This window comes from Drosophila takahashii, chromosome X (assembly GCF_030179915.1).
Source record: "Drosophila takahashii strain IR98-3 E-12201 chromosome X, DtakHiC1v2, whole genome shotgun sequence".
Taxonomy (NCBI): domain Eukaryota; kingdom Metazoa; phylum Arthropoda; class Insecta; order Diptera; family Drosophilidae; genus Drosophila; species Drosophila takahashii.
In genome coordinates this window covers 23,161,935-23,179,879 of record NC_091683.1, presented here as the reverse complement: position 1 = coordinate 23,179,879, position 17,945 = coordinate 23,161,935, and the positions used below count along the sequence as shown (strand labels likewise).

Sequence of the window (17,945 nt, the reverse complement as noted above, 5' to 3'; positions counted from 1 at the left end):
CATCGATTTCCCGACCATGGTCTGGGACAAATGCCATTTCTGTGCGTATATCCTGCAAAAAGGAGCAATGCGGAAAAGGAGCAACCAGATACAGATACACACGAGCTCGTAACGGGGTCTTTCCCCTTCGCCACCCACTTTTCTCCCACCGCCCACAGTCCTGGCCATCTGTTCAGTCCCCTTGCAGGCACAACTGTACGTGGCTTTTCAATTTTCCTTCAAAAACGGTTCTAAAAAATGATTTTCAATATTTCCTTTTTGAGAAATATTTTAATTAAGATAGGTTCGGCATAAAATTCGACCCACAAAAAATAAACGTCTTCAGTTTTTTTTATTTTTTTTTTTTTCCAATTTGCACTTTTTATTAACAAAAAAAATATTTAAGATTAAAATCAAGGGAGAGTCGTCATACCATCCGCTACGTTTATACACGGGCTTTGCTTGAAAATACAAATCGTTCTTAGACCCAAGGCAACAAAAAAAATCACTAGTTAGTAAACTTATTTACAATTGGGTAGAAACGGTAGAACGGTACTGAGTTGTGTTAGGTACTCGAAAATACTTGAAATATTTCATAAACTTGGAATAGCGGGCGTATAAACGTAGTTATAATCCGGAGTGGAGTCAAAATACAACACGTTACATATAAAAAATATCGCACATATTTGTTGTATATAGGTAATTAAATGCTAGATCGTTTGGGCCCAGCCACTGTTATACTGGCATACGTATAACAGTGGCCAGGCTCAAGTGTCTTGTAGAAGCTGTTAATTGCAAAGCGTTTCGATCCTATATATAGGTTAATGCATATAATGGCTATATAAAGTACACAGTTTAACAGTATAACAGTATTAGGCTTGAGCGTGTGCGCGTTTTGTATAACAGTTAGCGTGGGTGTGTGTTTGTGTTTGTGTGTTACTTACAACTAAAATTGCCTTTGAGCAAAAACGTTCTTATATAATTATACAAGTTAGACTTTTCCTCCACAATACAAAAATCAAAAAAAAAAAGTTCTTTCCTAGCATTGTTAATTATTGTTCATGGAATGGGGCGGTGGATGGGTGGAAAATTGATAAATAATAAATTAGATTTAAGCACTAACATGGAATACGTTTATCTATATAGTTTTGGAATATATATGCATATATATATGGTGTATATCAAAAAATATTCAAACCACAATTTTTCTAGTTAGTTAAAGTTCTTTTCGTTCCTTTGTCTTTTTTGTGGGTGGGCTCCTTCTTTTCATCTCGTCTCCTCGCAAGGATTCTTTAGATTCTTCCGTTCGTCGCTCAGCTTCATGGCACAAGTTTCTTTCATCTCTCTCTCATATCTCTTTTATAATATAACCTTTAAGTCAGACAATAGTGGGTTAAACGATTAATTGCTTAGCATTTTAGTTGAGTTCGTTAGGTTAGTCGGAACAGCTGTTACCCTGTAATCTTAATTACTATAATTATTCGCTTGGTTTTTATACAATCTATGTAAATATTGCAACTTCTTGGTTTTCTCTCTTAACAGGCACTTAACCTTCGTTTAGTTCAAACTTAAAATCGAATGTTAAAATCAAAAAAAAAAAAAGAAAACTATAAAATAAACACTTTTCCTGGAATGTTGTCATGTGTGCGTATAACATTTGCGTTTTCAACAGCGCAACAGTTCACTGGTTGATTCGAGTTATTTACATTTCAAAAGGCATTACATATTTATACAAAATGTCTCGTTATACATAGGAATTATGGAATTGTTACAGAAATTTAGTGGATTATGCTTAAATTGTGGAATATACTAGGAATCTAGGTATTTCTGCATCTGTACAGTACAAAAGCGAACGATATTACAAATTAAAACAGTTAGGACGTTAAAAAAAAAGAGCTTCCTGAGTGGAACAATAAACTTTGCACAACACTTGACAATCGAGCATATATGCGAGTGGCTAGCAGCGCGTATTGAAATGCGTGCGCACTGGTGGCGGTGGAGCCGCTCGCCTCCTCCTTTCACCGCCCGCCGGATTCGCCGATCCGGATGCCCCGGTTCGATGACCCTGCAGGTGACCATTCAAAGATCCCGCCGCTGGCGAGGCCGCACATCCTGCTCCTGCTCCTCCACCGACGGCTGAGGCAGCCGCTGTCGCCGCGGCCTCTTCGCGCATTTTCTGCTTCTGATCGCTGAGACGGGCTCCCAGGCGATGCACCTTCTCCGGACTGAGGATGTTCAGGCGCGTCGTCCTCGCGGACTGTTGCTGCTGTTGCTGTTGCTGGTGCGAAGCGGCAGCTAAAAGAGGGGACTTTGGTTAAAACAGTTCAGTACTATGTCCCTTACTAATATCTTACACAGTCTATATAATAGGGATGTCGAAATATTTGAAAATATCGTATCGATGATATTTTTTTTTATTATTATTTTGTATTAATTTTAAGCTGCATTAGGCGGGGGCACCCGATTATAGCGTTCTATCTTGTTTTTACTGCGTCTTGGATTCTGAATGCTATGCTATGCATTTTCACTTGACGAAAAATAAATTTTATCGGCGCTCATCTTTTACATATGTATTTTTTCTTGTCCCGATGAAAAGTGAAACCACTTAAAGTTATCAAAAAAATGATACCTGATAATTATTCAAATCGATATATTGATATATTTTTGACATCCCTACTATATAATAAAGGTGTTGATTAATTACTTAATTTTTAAAACTACAATAAATGAATAAAATCTAAATACTAAAAGTGATTCTTGTTCCAACACTATTTTATGGTGTGGAAGTTTTTGGACACTGCAAAAGCTGTTAGTAGCCTTTAACTATATCGTCAGATATGTTTTTAATTTGAATCATCTTGACCATGTATCACACTTGACTAATAAACTTCTGGACCTGAACTTGCCCTCATGGATTAACTACAGGACTCTAATATACATATTTCCATAAAATTGTGATAACCCAAGGACCTTCATATTTATATAACAAACTTATATCAGCTACATCAACTAGAACTAATAACTTCATATGCCCAAGATATAATAGGCTATGCTCGAATAGGCAGTTTTACGTGAATGCTATCCGTCTGTGGAACAGTCTATCACATAACTATAAAACGATTAGGAGCGCAACTCAGTTTAAATCTAAAATTAAAGAACATTTCAAGTAAAATAAAAACAAAAACAAATCGTAAAATTAAACTAGAGGTAAAATAATAATAATTATCATAAAATATTAATCAATCCCTACGTAATAATTCAATAATTCAAAATTGTTAATAATAGGTAGTAGTTTTAAGTCTTTTTTGTTCAAATAAGCTTGCTTTTTAAATTCAATGTGACTAGTGCTACAAATATAAATTTAAACTTGCTGTGCTAGAATAATAATAATAATAATAAATAATAAGCTGTGTTTGTAGTGGAAAAGCTTTAAAAACCAAACCTTAAAGACCATTTCATATTATATATTGTCTATAATAAATTCCATATTATATGAAGTAATAGAATAAAATGTTTATATAAAACGTTTTTCTCAGTAGAAAAAGAGCATTAAAAACCAAACATTATAAAGCTTTAAAAACCAAACATTAAAGACAATTTCATATTATATTATCTATCTTAAACTCCATATTATATGAAGTAATAGAATAAATAGGTTAATGTTTATATAAAACGTTTTTCTCAGAGGAAAAAAAGCATTAAAAAACAAACATTATAAAGCAAATTAATACAATAACTCTTAAAATGCTTATATATACAACTTTAAAGGCAATCCAATTGGTCATTAAATGAATGGTTTTCAATAATAGTAAAAGGTTTAACCTAAGCTTAACTCCAAGTTAACTTTTGCTCAGATAAGTTTACCATTTGTCAGTCGCTGGGCCGTGGCGGCGGTATGCCTCTGGGCCAAATGCTTGCTGGGCGAGCCCGGCCGGGTGCTCCTGGTGGGCGAGACGCCGTTGCTGGCGGGGATTCCCTGAGCTGTGCGGCCGGGCGGTGGCCTCACCACCTTTCCCTTGCCATTGCTCGTCGCCGGGCGATGATTGTGGCTCGATCGCTGTGCAGCTTGCGGATGCGGCGAGGGCAGTGGCAGCGTCAGCTTGTGCTTTTTCGGCAGCCAATCTGGAGCGGTTGGTGGACAACTGGTGGTCGTGGTGGTGGTGCTGGTGCTCACATTTCCATTGACGCTACTTGTGATGCTGGGCGGCAGGAAGAGTGGAGGCTGGACCTTCGTCGTCGTCGCAGCCTTGCTCCTTTTGGGCGCCGGTGTGGCCAACTGTTTGCTGGCTCCTCCGCTGGAGGTCAGGTTCTCCAGGGATTCGCCGTGCTGCAGCCTTTGGCCCACACTCGATGCGATGGGCGGATTCTTGCGCCCGAAAATGGGCGTCTGATTGATGCGCTGAGTGCGCGGCGGTGGCGGCGGGCAATTGGCGCCACCATTCAGTGCCGCCGCCTCGTGCTCCAGGCGCTGGAACATCTTGAGGGCCACCGGTGGGGTCTTGAAGAAGTTGCGCATCGAGTGCTGCGATTGGTTGAAGTTCCGCCGGCTGGCCTCCTCCAGATGCTCGAATTTGCTGCGGCACTGATGCAGCCGGTTGCGCATATCGTCGATGGCCAGCCGATGGTTGGCGCCCTCCTGGTCCAGTACTTCCTCCTCCTTGGCCGACTTGACCTCCTCCGCGTCTTGCGGCGCCTGCGGTGCTGGCAAGTTATTCACCTCATGGTAATTCAAACTCGTATCGCAACTGGAGTCCACATCGGAATATGTGTTCAGATCCCGGACATCCTGCAGCTGCAGCTCGGCACCGGGCCGCAAATCCACCAGGTAGCCCCTCTCGCCAAACGGCCGACACTTCTTGAGGGCCTTCTTCAGGGCCCGCTCCTTGGACTCCGTTTCGGGCGTAAGGTTGCGCCGCTCCTCCTGGGCGCCCAAGAAACGCTGGCGCCGCCTGGCCCGCATGCTGTCGCGCAATCTCTCGCCGCTGGGCGAGAAATCCTTGCCCAGGTGCGGTGACTTGGGTATGTCCTGCGGCTTGATCACCAGATTCTCCTTTTCCTTTTCGACGGGCGAGATTTCCGATTCCCCCTCCGCCGCAATCTTGACCAGCTCATCGAGGTTATTCAGGCTGCGCTGGGAGGTGGGCGACAGGGCGTCCTCGGAGCTGGCGTACCACTCCTGGAACGTCTCGATCTCGTGCAGCAGCCGCTCGGGCGGCACACGCTCGGCGGCCAGGTCGTCGGCCAGCCGGAGGAGCCACACGTGCAGCGTCTCGAAGCACGGACGCATGTCCGGATTGAGGTCGCAGCACACGAAGGCCACTTTGACGAAGGGCTCGGGGCACTGGGCGCAGAACTTCTCGCGGAACTCCTGCTGGTTGAGGCTGAAGTCCGAGTTGCGGGGCATGAAATCGGGATCGGCTTCCACGCGTCCAATGATCTGTAAGGGAATTAACAAGTTAAATTAAAAGGTTGCTAAATTTAAATATTACAAATTTTATGGACATAAAGCTGCGGTTTAAATAATTATACTTTTTTTTTTAAACTTTTTTCAAAAGGAAAATACCCGTTCCTCAACTGAATGGGTGTGAGAGAGATGGAGATATGCAAGCAGCAAAGTCGCCTAAAGGTGGCGCCACTTAGCGGAAAATGCATTATTTGCTCATAACTTTTTAATGAATTCTCCGACTTGAAAATTTTCCTTTACATTTCGATGGGGCTTAATAAAGACTATAAAATGGCATTCACACTTTAACAAAATCGTCTAAAGAATTTACAAATTATGAGAACAAAATAAACATTATTAATTTTAAGATAAATATAAAAATAAGAAAATATACCACATAAAATGCTCTTTAAATAAATTAAATTAATTACATTAATGTATTATTTGCCAAGTTAATATAGAGTATGTTTTTTAAGCATTTTATGCTGCATCGTTTACAACAAGCTTTATGCTTCTTCTAATGTAGATAGTGCCTCACCTCGCACAACATGATGCCGAAGGAGAAGACGTCGACCTTCTCATCGTACTTCAGGCCCTTCATCATCTCGGGCGCCATCCAGTAGGGATTCCCGACCACCGTGTAGCGCTGCCTTCGCTGCCTGCTCTTGCTGCGCCTGAGCGTTCCGCTGGGCGACATGGCCGCATCGCTGTTGGCTCCAGATCCATAGCCGCCCGGCGTCATGGAGCCGCCACCTGCGCGGTCCGCGGAGGCGCCAACGCCGCCCGGCAGACGCGGTGCATCCACACTGCGTGCCAGGCCAAAGTCCGCCACTATAACCGAACGATCCTCGCGCACCAGGCAGTTCATCGAGTTCAGATCACGATGGATGATGTTCATCGAGTGCAGGTAGCTCATGCCGCAGGCAATGTCCCTGGCCAGGCAGACGCGCTGCGGCCAGGAGAGGCTCTGGCTGGGATCGTGGATGAGCTCCTTGAGGCAGCCGCCGGCCACGTACTCCGTGACCATATGCAGCTTCTTCTCCTTGTACAGCACGCCAATGAACTTGAGCACGTGGCGATGGTCGAGCAGGCGGAGAACGGCCACCTCCTTGATGAAGTTCCGCTGGGCCTCCTCGTCGGCGCGATGCAGCTCCTTGAGGACCATCACCTCGCCGCTCTGGCGATGCGTCACCTTGAAGACTTTGCCGAAGAAGCCCTCGCCCAGCTTCTCGCCTATAACCAGATCCGATGCGCGGAAGATCCGCTGCGGCTTCTGCACCACTCGACACGACTGCGTCCTGGACAGATCGTAGAGCTGCGGATGGGCCGAATGCTGTTGCGCCTGGTGCTGTTCGTCCAGCAGCTTGGACAGACTGGAGCAGCGCTCCTTCTCCTTCAGCTGCGTCATGGCGATGGCAGCCCCGGCTGCCGGTGGTATCGTGGCCGAGGCATTTGTGGCCTGCCGCAGCTTCCGCGCCTTCGATCCCTGCTCGCCGGGTTCGCCCGGCGTCTTGTAGAGCCGCTCCCGGCCCACCTCCACGCTGGAGGCCGATGTGCTGAGCGGCAGGATGAGCGTGGACGCGGACATGGCCCTCTGGATGTCCGCTTGGCTGCAGGAGCGACACACCTGCACCGGATCGTGCTCGACGGTCAGCTGGAGCATCTTTTCGTTGCTGCGTATCAGCTTGTCGATTTGCTCCACGGATGAATCGCTGACGGGCGTGCCGTTCACCTCCAGGATGCGGTCGCCAATGTGCAAGTTCGTCAGATTTACATCGATCCTGTGGGAAAAAAATATTATAAAATATTAAATCATAGTTTCTCTTGGTGGTTCATGGGGTTAGTGGGCTGGATCTTTGGCCCTTGGCAAGTGTTTACCTATAGGGCGCCCCACAGCACTGTTCCGCCACCGAGGTGAGCCAAAGGAAGAAGTTACAGAACAGGCTGTTCCAATTTTTCGATTTTTTTTAGGCAAGCATGTGTGTTAAGAGAACGCAGGACGAAATTAGTCGGACGGAGGAGATTATGGGATGAAGCTAACTAGCTAATACAAAAACGTTTGCAACCAAAAAGTAAGCCATCAATAAATCAATAACATTTTCACAATCACAGACATATGGAGAGTTATGTGTAATTTGCATTATTTAACTTTAACTTATAATAGGTCTAAAGTTGCAATAAAAGCGGAGAATGCCATTTTAAATGCAAATACCCTGGGAACAATATTTCCATTTGCAAACAGCGAGGAGTATCTAGGTATTACTTACTTTTGAAAATTGCAAAACATTATTAAAAAATATACAACATTTTGATTTGTCCTTATGGGATTACTATTGAAAAAAAAACACATTGACAAAAGACGCAAATGAGAGTGGATGATTATATAATTCGGATTTACTTTTAAAAACAATGGATTTCTGTACTCTTTTAAACGATTTCGGAAATGTACCAAATATTAATGTACCATATATTAATGTACCAAATATTTATGTACCAAATATAATTGAATTCAAGCAGTGCAAGCAGTCGCACTTCCTTCACAAGAGTAACCGGTATCTTATAATAATAATCGCCTATAGCGTTATCTTTTGGTTTAAAATGTATTAATAAGACTTGAAACAACATTTAAGGACACGTTTTAAGTTTTCTAATTTATTTTTTAGTAAATATTTAAAGAAATGTGGTAAAAAATAGAGGTATAGCATGCAAACTGAATGAAATTAATGATTTTGTGAGAATGATGGTGTGTAATTAAGTCATGGTTTCTAAGCAATTCTTACTCTGTAATTCGGACTGTGGGACAGCCGTCGTCCAGGGCGACTCCGTCGACCCGCAGGCCCGGGGTGGCGTCCTTGGGGATCTCGACCAGACGGATGGAGTGCATCGGCTTGCCGGCCGTCGTGATCCGCGCCTTGGCATCGGCCGGCTGGCAGGAGCGTTTGCCGTAGCACTGGCCACAGTAGAGCTTCGACCGCTCGACCAGCGCATAGGACTCGCCCTCGCCGATGAAGGAGCCGCAGGCGGTGCAGCAGAAGCACTCCGGATGGAATTTGTGCTCGCCGGCGACCATTACGGGTCCGGTGATAACGGCCGTGCACTGCTGGCAGGCATCGCCGAACCGGCCGTAGTAGTCCTCGCGGCAGTACAGTAGTCCCTCGCGCTCGAAGTACCAGTTGTGCAGGTGGCCCTCGCAGACGGAGCAGCGGAAGCAGTCGCAGTGCCATTGCTGACCCAGGGCCATCACGATGGGCTCCTCCGGATGGGGCAGCAGTTGGCCCCGGCAATGGGCGCACAGCGGCGGATGTCCTCCCATTCCTCCCGATCCTCCAGAGCCGCCTCCTCCTCCACCTCGTCCACCATTTGCCCGCAGGCGCTGCTGATGATGCATGGAATGTTTTTGTGCCTTGGCCGCGATTACGTTAGCACTAGGGAAAAAGCAGAAGGAAAGGTGGTGTGAATAGATATCAGCGAATGACGGGGACCGAACAGGTATTAAATAGTGTAAATATAGACCAACAGTCACGGAAAATGATCAATAGTCGTAAATGGGGGGCAGCAAAACTAAGTAAAAACAAGGTTTATATTTTTCTGTATATGTTTGTTCTACATCTAATGCCAAATGGACAATGCAGGCCTGCAAATAGGTTATCGCTCTTAAATATCAATCAATCATTATTGTTGGAAAATATAGATTAACATATCGGGAAAGCAAGTTGGTGCCTCAAAGCGTTTCTTTGATTTAAATTTGAATTGTTAATTTCATTGTTGAGGACAATTTTGAATTGTAATTGCTCAATCAATATTTTTTTGATTTCTTTAAAGAGGGTTTTTTTAGGAAAAGATATGATTATAACTTTTTTAAGACTATATAAATGGAATATCCATCGTCTAAAACTTTAATATTGTTAGCTAATAAAAATCAGTTTATTTTTCTCATTGGTTTCTACTTATTTTGTTGTTACAATTCCCAACCGTTTCTAGCATTGCGTAGATAAAAGCAAACTGACAAAGTAAATAATAATTTATTTATAAAAATTATTTAGTTTTAAAAATTTGTTAGGACTTACAAAAATGTATTTTTCAGATTGTTTAATATCCATAAGTTATAATGAATGACTACGAATTCCCCAAAGCTATAGCCACTGTAAATATTTTCGTGAATATTCACAATTAAATGAATGACAAAACCATAACAAAACAAAATAAGTGAGTTGGTAGTCATTAGTTTAGGGTTCAGCTGAGGAAATGGATCACATGCGATAAAGACCGCGATCCTGAGTCAGCTCTCCGTTGGAATGCGAAGACGAAGACCAGTGGCGTTTGCTTGACCGCCTGATTTTGTCGATGATCACAATATTGCATACATACTGTACAGTGTACACAGTATGTAGAGTGGGCATGTGTGTATATCTCAACATTGACCGTGAAAACGGAGTTGATGGAGCAACTGCAATCGCAATTGCACTTCAGCTGAGCTAACTGTAGTTGTTGTACTTGCCATCCCGCTCCCACCCTCGCAAGCTTAGGCAATGAATGACGAATGCGCCATCAAAACACACGCTTGCACTCACACCTGCATGCGGGCACAGTGGGCATATTTTCGTGTTACTATAAATTTAAGCTTAAACCGCATTAGAGGTTAATGTCCTTCTTATCACTTTCGGTAAACTTTTAATATATATTATTGAATTGCCAAACCAAATTTATTTCACTTATCGTTTAATACACACAATAGTTAAGCTTGATAGTGAATAACTGTTATGTATACTAGTTCCGTTAGACCAACTGTAGCTATCATGATTTGCAGGCCAATTTATGTTAATTAAGGCAATTAATTCACTGAACAATTTGTATATTTTTAAACCGTAAATATGACCAATTTGCCCACTGTGCAAAGTCAGAAGCACACACGCACACAAACAAGCTCGTTGGCGCACACGAACACGCGTACAGGTGCCACACACACACACGTTCACTGTTAGAAAATGTGTGTGGGGGAACGGGAACAACAACGACATTAGCAGATCCAGCAACAACAACTGGTTTTACCAACATGCGCGTCTATTGTTTCCAGTTTGTTGTTGTTTTAATTGAATTTTTTGTTGTCTTTTTCGTACACCAAACTAAACCAAAAGCACACACACACACTTACATAATTGTTCGCTTGTATTGCTATTGACTTGTCGCACATTTTTCTCATTTAATTCCAATTCCCGCCATGCAATTATTAACAACGACGGCCGAAATCGATCTAATTTAAATCACAACTCGCTAACTCAAACAATAAAAAAGAAATGCATAATAAACAAAACAAAACAAAACAACCACCTGATATCGATTAACTTCACAAAATCAACCACATGATATCGATTGCAACACAAAATAAAATACTAGAGGTGGAGAAACATCGATGCCGACATCGATGTCTTCGATGCTTTCAAAACATCGATAGCTACGGTCTCGATAAAATGGCGGGAGGGTGTCTTGGCTAACCTAACGGCGTCACTTTTTTTTGGTCCATTTGCTAATTTGAAAATTTGTATAAAAATTCAAAAATAACAATTTTGTTTATTTTCAATTCTTAAAACAAAAACAAAAACATTTTTTTATAGAAAAATTAATAAGCATGTTCATTTTTATAAATATTGAAACTGCAAACAAAAGTAAAGTAAACATGCCGTTTATCTGACCACTGAGAGAAAATATAGTAAAGTGCAGAAACAATCAAAATACAGCTTCAATCAAATGTTCCTGGTGCACAAAAATATTAACATATGTACATTGTACATCCGTTGTACAAAATTGTTATACAATAATATTTATCAATAGATATTTCAACAAGAATCGGTTCTCTGAAAACCTCTACCTACTTTTTTCTAACTTGGGGATTAGCTTTATTTTGCAATATTGTCTTCATATCTGTAATTATTTCTGTATAAAATGTTTCTTATAATTACCTCTGTGTAGAAGAGCGACCCTCTTTCCCACTGTACGAATTTATACGAAATGGTTTGTGCTTTCTGAATTGGTTCACAGCTTAAAATTAACTCGCTTAAGTCTTCAAAACAAGTTCTTATAAAGGGTTTGCCATCCGAAGTATATATAAAAATGCATTTAAAATAAAGAAGCATTCAGTTTGTCTTGGTGTTTAAGCTGGCACAGTTCATTATCCTTTTTCTGTTAGTTATTAGATCCTGGGCCAACTCAAATCCAGATAAAGAGGAAAAAACTTCTTATCAAAATGTTGAAAACCCATGCAGGGTACATCTTAATCCTCACTAGATTTTTAAAGCTGAACGACAGCAATCAACTTAAAGATCTAGTAAATGCTATGGAAGAAAATATTAAAGATTTGCAGAATCAAATCAACTGGAAAGACCAGTTAATTGCGGTACAAACTAAGGAAATCAAGAAACAAAGTGAACTTCTTAAGACTCGACATTAAACATTAAAGAATTGCACAGTGATTTCGAAATTGCTAAAGTTAAAATCAAAGACATAGATAAGGTGATTGAGACCAAAGACAATGAAATCGATAGCCTGAGAAATCAGATAAAATCGCATTCGTAAAACTTAACAGAAATAGCCGATGCACTTTTGAAATGCAATCGACAAGACACTTGTCCCATCAACTCTACACACAAAAAAAAAACTTGGTAAAATCAACTGTAATAATCAGGGAACGTAACTGTTATAAGTTTTATTTTAAAAATCACACTTTAACAGTTATTTTCTGATTTGTAAAGTAAAACTCAAAGAATAACTGTTATTTTCTGAGTTTTATAATAAAAGTTGACAAATAACAGTTATTCGTCGTGATCAAAAATAAAACTCAAACTTGATTTATGGCGATTTTGTGGGTAAACAAAATTTTGAAAAAATATAGGTATAAAGTATGCGCGGTTGCCTTTTTTAACAAATTTTTAGTAAGTTATAAAAAGCACGGGTATCATGTTTTTTTTAATTATTTCATATTTTCAAAAATGTCAAGGGAATAACTGTTATTCATAAAAATCAAAAAATAACAGTTATTTTTTGAGTTTTATTATAAAAATCAAAAAATAAAAATCATTACGGATTTGTAAACTACAATGGCTAATAAAAATTGTGGTGTATTTAAAAAATTTTTAGGACCCTTCTAAGTGCGTGATTTTTTTGTATGAAAAATTTACAATAACAGTTATTTTCGTTCCCTGGTAATAATTGTCAAACAAGCCCCAACCAGCAAAATTGTCAATTCTACTAAGTAAATAGTTATTTCACAACAACAAAATACACACAATTAGCAAAGACACAAACCCAAAGCAAAAACAAAATACACGTAACTATTTTAATAGTTACGTAACTATCTTTGTTGGTCAATTTTACCAAGCAATTTTTTTTGTGTGTATATTAAACTTGGCAAGGTTAATGGATCCACAGGCTACGCTCATTATGATGACTTTAAGATTGCAAGTGAAGAAGAATTGTATGAGCTTAAATCACTGGGGATTTATAATGGTACAGCCGGCGATTCTCTCACATATCATAAGAACCAAAAGTTTACCACACGTGACAGGGATAATGATGAACATAAATGGAATTGCGCTAGCCATGAATATGGTGGTTGGTGGTACAAGTCATGTGCTGAGAGGTAAACATATTCCAATTATAACCATTCGACCCTATTAATTTAAGCACTGAAATTACAGCGTGCTAAATGGAAAGTTCTATAAAGGGGGTCACACTACAGATGGAAAAACAAATGGAATTATTTGGGGCTCCTGGCATAACGAAGATTGGACCTACTCGCTTACCTTTGTTGAAATGATGATAAGGCCTAAATCGTTTGACCAACATTCACTATATTATAATATATAGATTGCATAGTAGAGATAAAAGAAAATGTATTATTACTCTCAAGAAAATTAAGATAGGATCATTTGATTTCAGATGCTCAAAAAAATTACACAAATATACTTATGTTTTACAGCTGCCGAATTTGTGGATTTTATTAGATTAACTTTATCCGGAAATCGTACAAAGACGATTGGAATTTGTGTTGATCTACGGTTTAATTCGGACTAAATTCGGTTAAAAAGAGATTTCCGAGTCACCACATCACATTTAAATCCCCAGTCTTTATCGATGAAACCCGGTGAATATTTTGAAAATGTCAATGAAATACTTTATTTTTATAACAAAAACAATACTGTCTTCAGCGTTTATTTTATTGTATACTTATCGTTAGCGTCTCTCACCAGTTATCTTTTGTTTTTGGTCAGTTGGAAATAAAAAGAGTGAAAACAAAACGTTCTAATAAATTAAGTGTACAGGGAATCATCAATTTGCCTACGATCGCTTCTATCCTTGGGCGGTGTTCGTCCTGCCGCCGGAACTGCTGCTCAGTGTCGCCGTTGCAATTGGCTGCTGCTGCTGCTCCTTGGCGGCCACCACGTCCTCCACGGCCTGAACCTGCTCCTGGATGTCCCGTCGCTCCTGCTGACGCACCAGCTCGAAGTACAGGCCCCGCTTGGCCATCAGTTCGTCGTGTTTGCCGGTCTGAAAGATACAACACAAAGACATTAAATTGTTTGCAAGAAAGTTGCATACTTAAAACTAATAACTCTGATTTTTTACTTTACTTTAAATGTATGATATGTCTGCATATTCAACGAAGGGCAACTCACCTCCACGACACGTCCCTGGTCAAGAACGACGATGAGGTCAGCGTTTCGTATCGTGGACAACCGGTGAGCAATCACCAGGGTGGTGCGGTTCTTAACCGCCGTGTCCAGTGCCTTCTGCACCTCCGCCTCGCTGGTGGCGTCCAGGGCGCTCGTCGCCTCGTCCAGGATGAGGATGCGCGGGTTCTTCAGCAGCGCCCGGGCGATGGCGATGCGCTGCCGCTGACCACCGCTCAACTGGGTGCCCCTTTCGCCCACATGCGTCGCATAGCCATCGGGCAGGGCGGTCACAAAGTCGTGCGATTGCGAGAGGCGCGCAGCCGCAAACACATCCTCCTCGCCCGCATCCGGCCTCCCGTAGCGGATGTTCTCCAATATCGAGGTGCCAAAAAGCACCGGCTGCTGTTCGATGAAACCGAGGACATTGGAGCGCAGCCAATAGGGCGAGATGTCCGACAGCTTGTAGCCGTCCAGCTTGATATTGCCCGCCGAGGGTTCGTAGAAGCGTTCGACCAGCGAGGCTATGGTCGACTTGCCGGATCCACTGGCTCCCACCAGGGCCACCGTCTGGCCCGGGCGGAGCGTCAGGCTGAAGTCCTTGAGCACCACCTGCGGGAAACGAACGTTTATAATATTTTAAATAAATAAATATAAATATAAATATAGGTATGGGTAAGAATTTCTCAACTGCGCATGTGATATATTAGATTTTCTTCAAATGATGCAAAGGAACAAAAATGTTTCATCGGGTAAATTAAGTTGGTTATGAGATGGACAACCTTGGATAGTTAAGTTTATTTTATAGGATGAAGAAATACTTTCAAAACAGCGATAAAAATTTCAAATAATTAAAATTCATACTTTTTGGACAACAAAAAAAGTAAGAAAATTATTTTCTAACTCCCCCAGTACACATTTAAAATCGTTCTCGAGATATACTAATTTGAAGTTTGAGAAAATTTTTTAAGTTCTTAACTTCAAAAATTCATAGCGTCCCTAAATGGACACCAAAAAATTTCAAAAAAATCACAGATGATAACCAATGAAGAAATCTAATATTTCATATGAGCAGTTGAGAACTTCTTACCCATTTGTTAGTTTTTATATCAGTTTTTACACAGAAAAGGAAAGGAAATAATTTGGATTATTAGTCTAGTGGTAATCTTTTTATCACTTAGTCATATATATTAGACATAAATGTTTGTGGCGGTTATGAATTGGTTATCTGCTTGCGGAAGCGATAAGAAGTTGGTAAGTATTACATAAAAAAGGGCCTGATTTTCAAGGACTTGAGTACTCACATGATCCGGCCGCATGGGATATGCGAAGGAGACGTTCTCGAACCGAATCTCGCCGTGCAGCCGCTCCTGCGGGATGATGTAGCCGCGCAGCAGCTCCACCTGCGGCTGCAGCGAGAGGAACTCGAACACCCGGCTGCCAGCGGTCATGCCCCTGATCATGGTGCCCAGCAGGATGGAGCCCTGGGCCAGGGATCGCTGGACGCCCTGTGAGGCCACCAGGAAGGCCATCAGGGCGCCCGGCGACAGGCTCTCCGTGGACATGAGGTGGCCGCCCATGAAGAGCGTGGACAGGACCAGTGTGTTGAGGAAGAAGTTGGTCAGGCCCTGGAAGATGGCGATGCCGTAGCCGAGTTCCTGCGCCAGGCGGGCCGCCTCATTGGTCTCCGCCTCGAACAGCTGCATCTCGCGGTACTCACAGGCACTGGAGCGCACCGTTCGGATGTTCGAGAGGGCCTCCTCGCAAACGCCCGTCGCCCGTTCCGCCTGCGCCTGCGAACTCTTGCTCAGCGAGCGCAGTTTCCTGCCCAAATACGTCATGAACATCACCACGCAGGGGACACTGGCCAGCGCAATGGCTGCCATGTGCGGGGAAATCATGAAGAGCGATATGCTGCCGCCGATTAGCTGGGCAGCACTGCGCAGTCCCTGGGCCACGAACTGCTTGAACGAGGTCTTGAAGTCCTGCACATCGGCGGTCAGCCGGTTGACCAGCTCACCCGTTCGATTCTCATCGAAGAAGGCAATGTCCTGGACGACGATCTGCGTGAACAGATCCTGCCGCATCTTGGCCGCCATCTGCTCGCCGACGCGACTCAACAGGTAGATGTACATGAAGGTGAATCCCGACTGCAGCATGTACAGGCTCAGCAGATTGCCGGCCGGCTTGCTCACGTCCTTCACGAACGAGTTGTTGATCGGGTCCGTCACATATGTGTTGGCATATCGCGCCAGTGTGTTGACCAGGTCGCCGAGCAGGTTTGGGATGCGGATGTTGATGTAAGCGACTATCAGGGCTGCCTGTAAGAAAAGGTGCGAGTTACATGAGTAAGTCATTGATGTATTTATGGATTCCTATGGAGTTTACTCTGGTTTCTTTATAAAAAACACTAATATTTGGACTGCCCTGGTCTTTTGTAATGAATATTCAAGAAGTTCATACTGAAGATATGTAGGTAAAACACTAGAAACTTTGCAAATGGAAAGAAAATATATTAGATCTCAGTTTCTTTATAAAAAACACTAATATTTGGACTGCCCTGTTTTTTTAATGAATATCCAAGAAGTTCATACTGAAGATATGTAGGTAAAACACTAGAAACTTTGGAAATGGAAAGAAAATATATTAGATCTCAGCTTTTGGATCTTAATTCCTCTATTTCTCATATTTTGGATCATATACCACTATGCACATATCATTTTGTATCATATTATACCATATAAAGGCTTTCTATCTTGATATAGGGCACTGAAATATGAACTTTGGCCTAGGATTTAGTATCTCTGTGGATTCCCAACTTCTTGATACCCTGGCGAATAATATTCTTAGAATTTTAAAGGGTCTTTGGACTAGATTCTCCTATTGATCCTTGCCCTCCTGCCGCACACTAGCCTACTCACGCATATGGCCCCGATGAGCTCCCAGAGATGTGGCTCCAGGTAGGCCCACAGTCGCCGCCAGTCGAAGTGCTGCTCCTCGGCCGTTCCCTCCTCCTCCTCCGGCTCCTTGCGAACGGCCAGCCGGCTTCCCTCGCAGTGGACAATCGCCCCGCGGTGCCCCGCCCACCAGGAGCGGGCGCCCAGGCCGATGGCCAGACTTCCGCCGCCCCAAAGAAGGAGGCGTGTCGTGTGTAGCAGGCGGCTGGCGCTTGTGGGCGGGGACGGGGGCGTGGGCAGATGCGGATGCGGATGCGGGGCTCCCTTGGCGTTCGTCCCGCGCAAATGTTGTCGCATCAGGCGGGCGGCGTTCTGGAGGCGTGGCAGTGGCTGCTGCGAGGGCTGCAGTAGGTGGCGACTATGGCAAAGAAAAGGGCGGTTAATGATAAGTTGGCGATTGGCTATTTGCGATTGATGACATAACCGGAGTGAGGGCCAAGGGGGGAGTGTTGTTATGCTCCTCACCAGCTGCTGGCTACCCGGGAATCGGCCCTGCCAGCCGGCGACTCCGCGTGGTGCATCCTACCTGTACAAGTCGCTGCTCCTGCCGCAGTTGGACACGAGTAGGCGCAGCATCTCTTCTCGTCTCGCGTGGCTTGCAAATATCAACAAAATACGCAAGCGCTAAGGCATCAGCTGGCGATAGGCACACACACACACACACACGCACACGTGTGTCCAGCGATAGGCAGGCGTACAAATATCGATATTTGCTAGTAAGGGGATTCCCGATTTGATGGCAAAAAAATCTTTTGAAACGCCTTGAGTTCCGTTAACTTATAATAAAAACTACGCATTTTAAAACTCTTATTTATAAATTGACAAAACAAATTCATTTTTAAAAACAGAATATAAAAATCTAGGTAGATGGAAGTATATTTACATTTTTTATAAAATTAACTT

The 17,945-nt window shown here is 42.8% G+C and overlaps 2 protein-coding genes across 4 annotated transcripts; both read right to left on the bottom strand.

Annotated features, from left to right (window-relative positions):
• Window positions 1-1,372: 1,372 nt before the first annotated feature.
• Window positions 1,373-10,788, bottom strand: LIMK1 (LIM domain kinase 1). Of its 3 annotated transcripts, XM_017149865.3 has the most exons (6): window positions 10,575-10,788; window positions 8,203-8,847; window positions 7,301-7,366; window positions 5,961-7,203; window positions 3,844-5,416; window positions 1,373-2,274 (listed from the first exon to the last, which is right to left on the bottom strand). In XM_017149865.3, the coding sequence occupies exons 2-6, from the start codon at window positions 8,808-8,810 to the stop codon at window positions 1,937-1,939; spliced, it is 3,828 nt and encodes a 1,275-aa protein (XP_017005354.2). In that variant the 5' UTR covers window positions 8,811-8,847; window positions 10,575-10,788; the 3' UTR covers window positions 1,373-1,936. The 3 variants fall into 3 exon arrangements, with proteins under 3 accessions (XP_017005354.2, XP_017005357.2, XP_017005358.3); XM_017149868.3 differs by lacking the exon at window positions 7,301-7,366 and having other exon boundaries at window positions 10,575-10,787; XM_017149869.3 differs by lacking the exons at window positions 7,301-7,366; window positions 8,203-8,847; window positions 10,575-10,788 and adding an exon at window positions 7,690-7,793.
• Window positions 10,789-13,611: 2,823 nt separating this feature from the next.
• On the bottom strand, window positions 13,612-17,726 carry LOC108062971 (mitochondrial potassium channel ATP-binding subunit). The gene is made up of 5 exons (XM_017149871.3): window positions 17,569-17,726; window positions 17,007-17,400; window positions 15,390-16,406; window positions 14,092-14,697; window positions 13,612-13,963 (listed from the first exon to the last, which is right to left on the bottom strand). Exons 1-5 carry the CDS (start codon window positions 17,616-17,618, stop codon window positions 13,766-13,768), a joined length of 2,265 nt encoding a protein of 754 aa, XP_017005360.2. The 5' UTR covers window positions 17,619-17,726; the 3' UTR covers window positions 13,612-13,765.
• Between the last annotated feature and the right edge of the window lie 219 nt (window positions 17,727-17,945).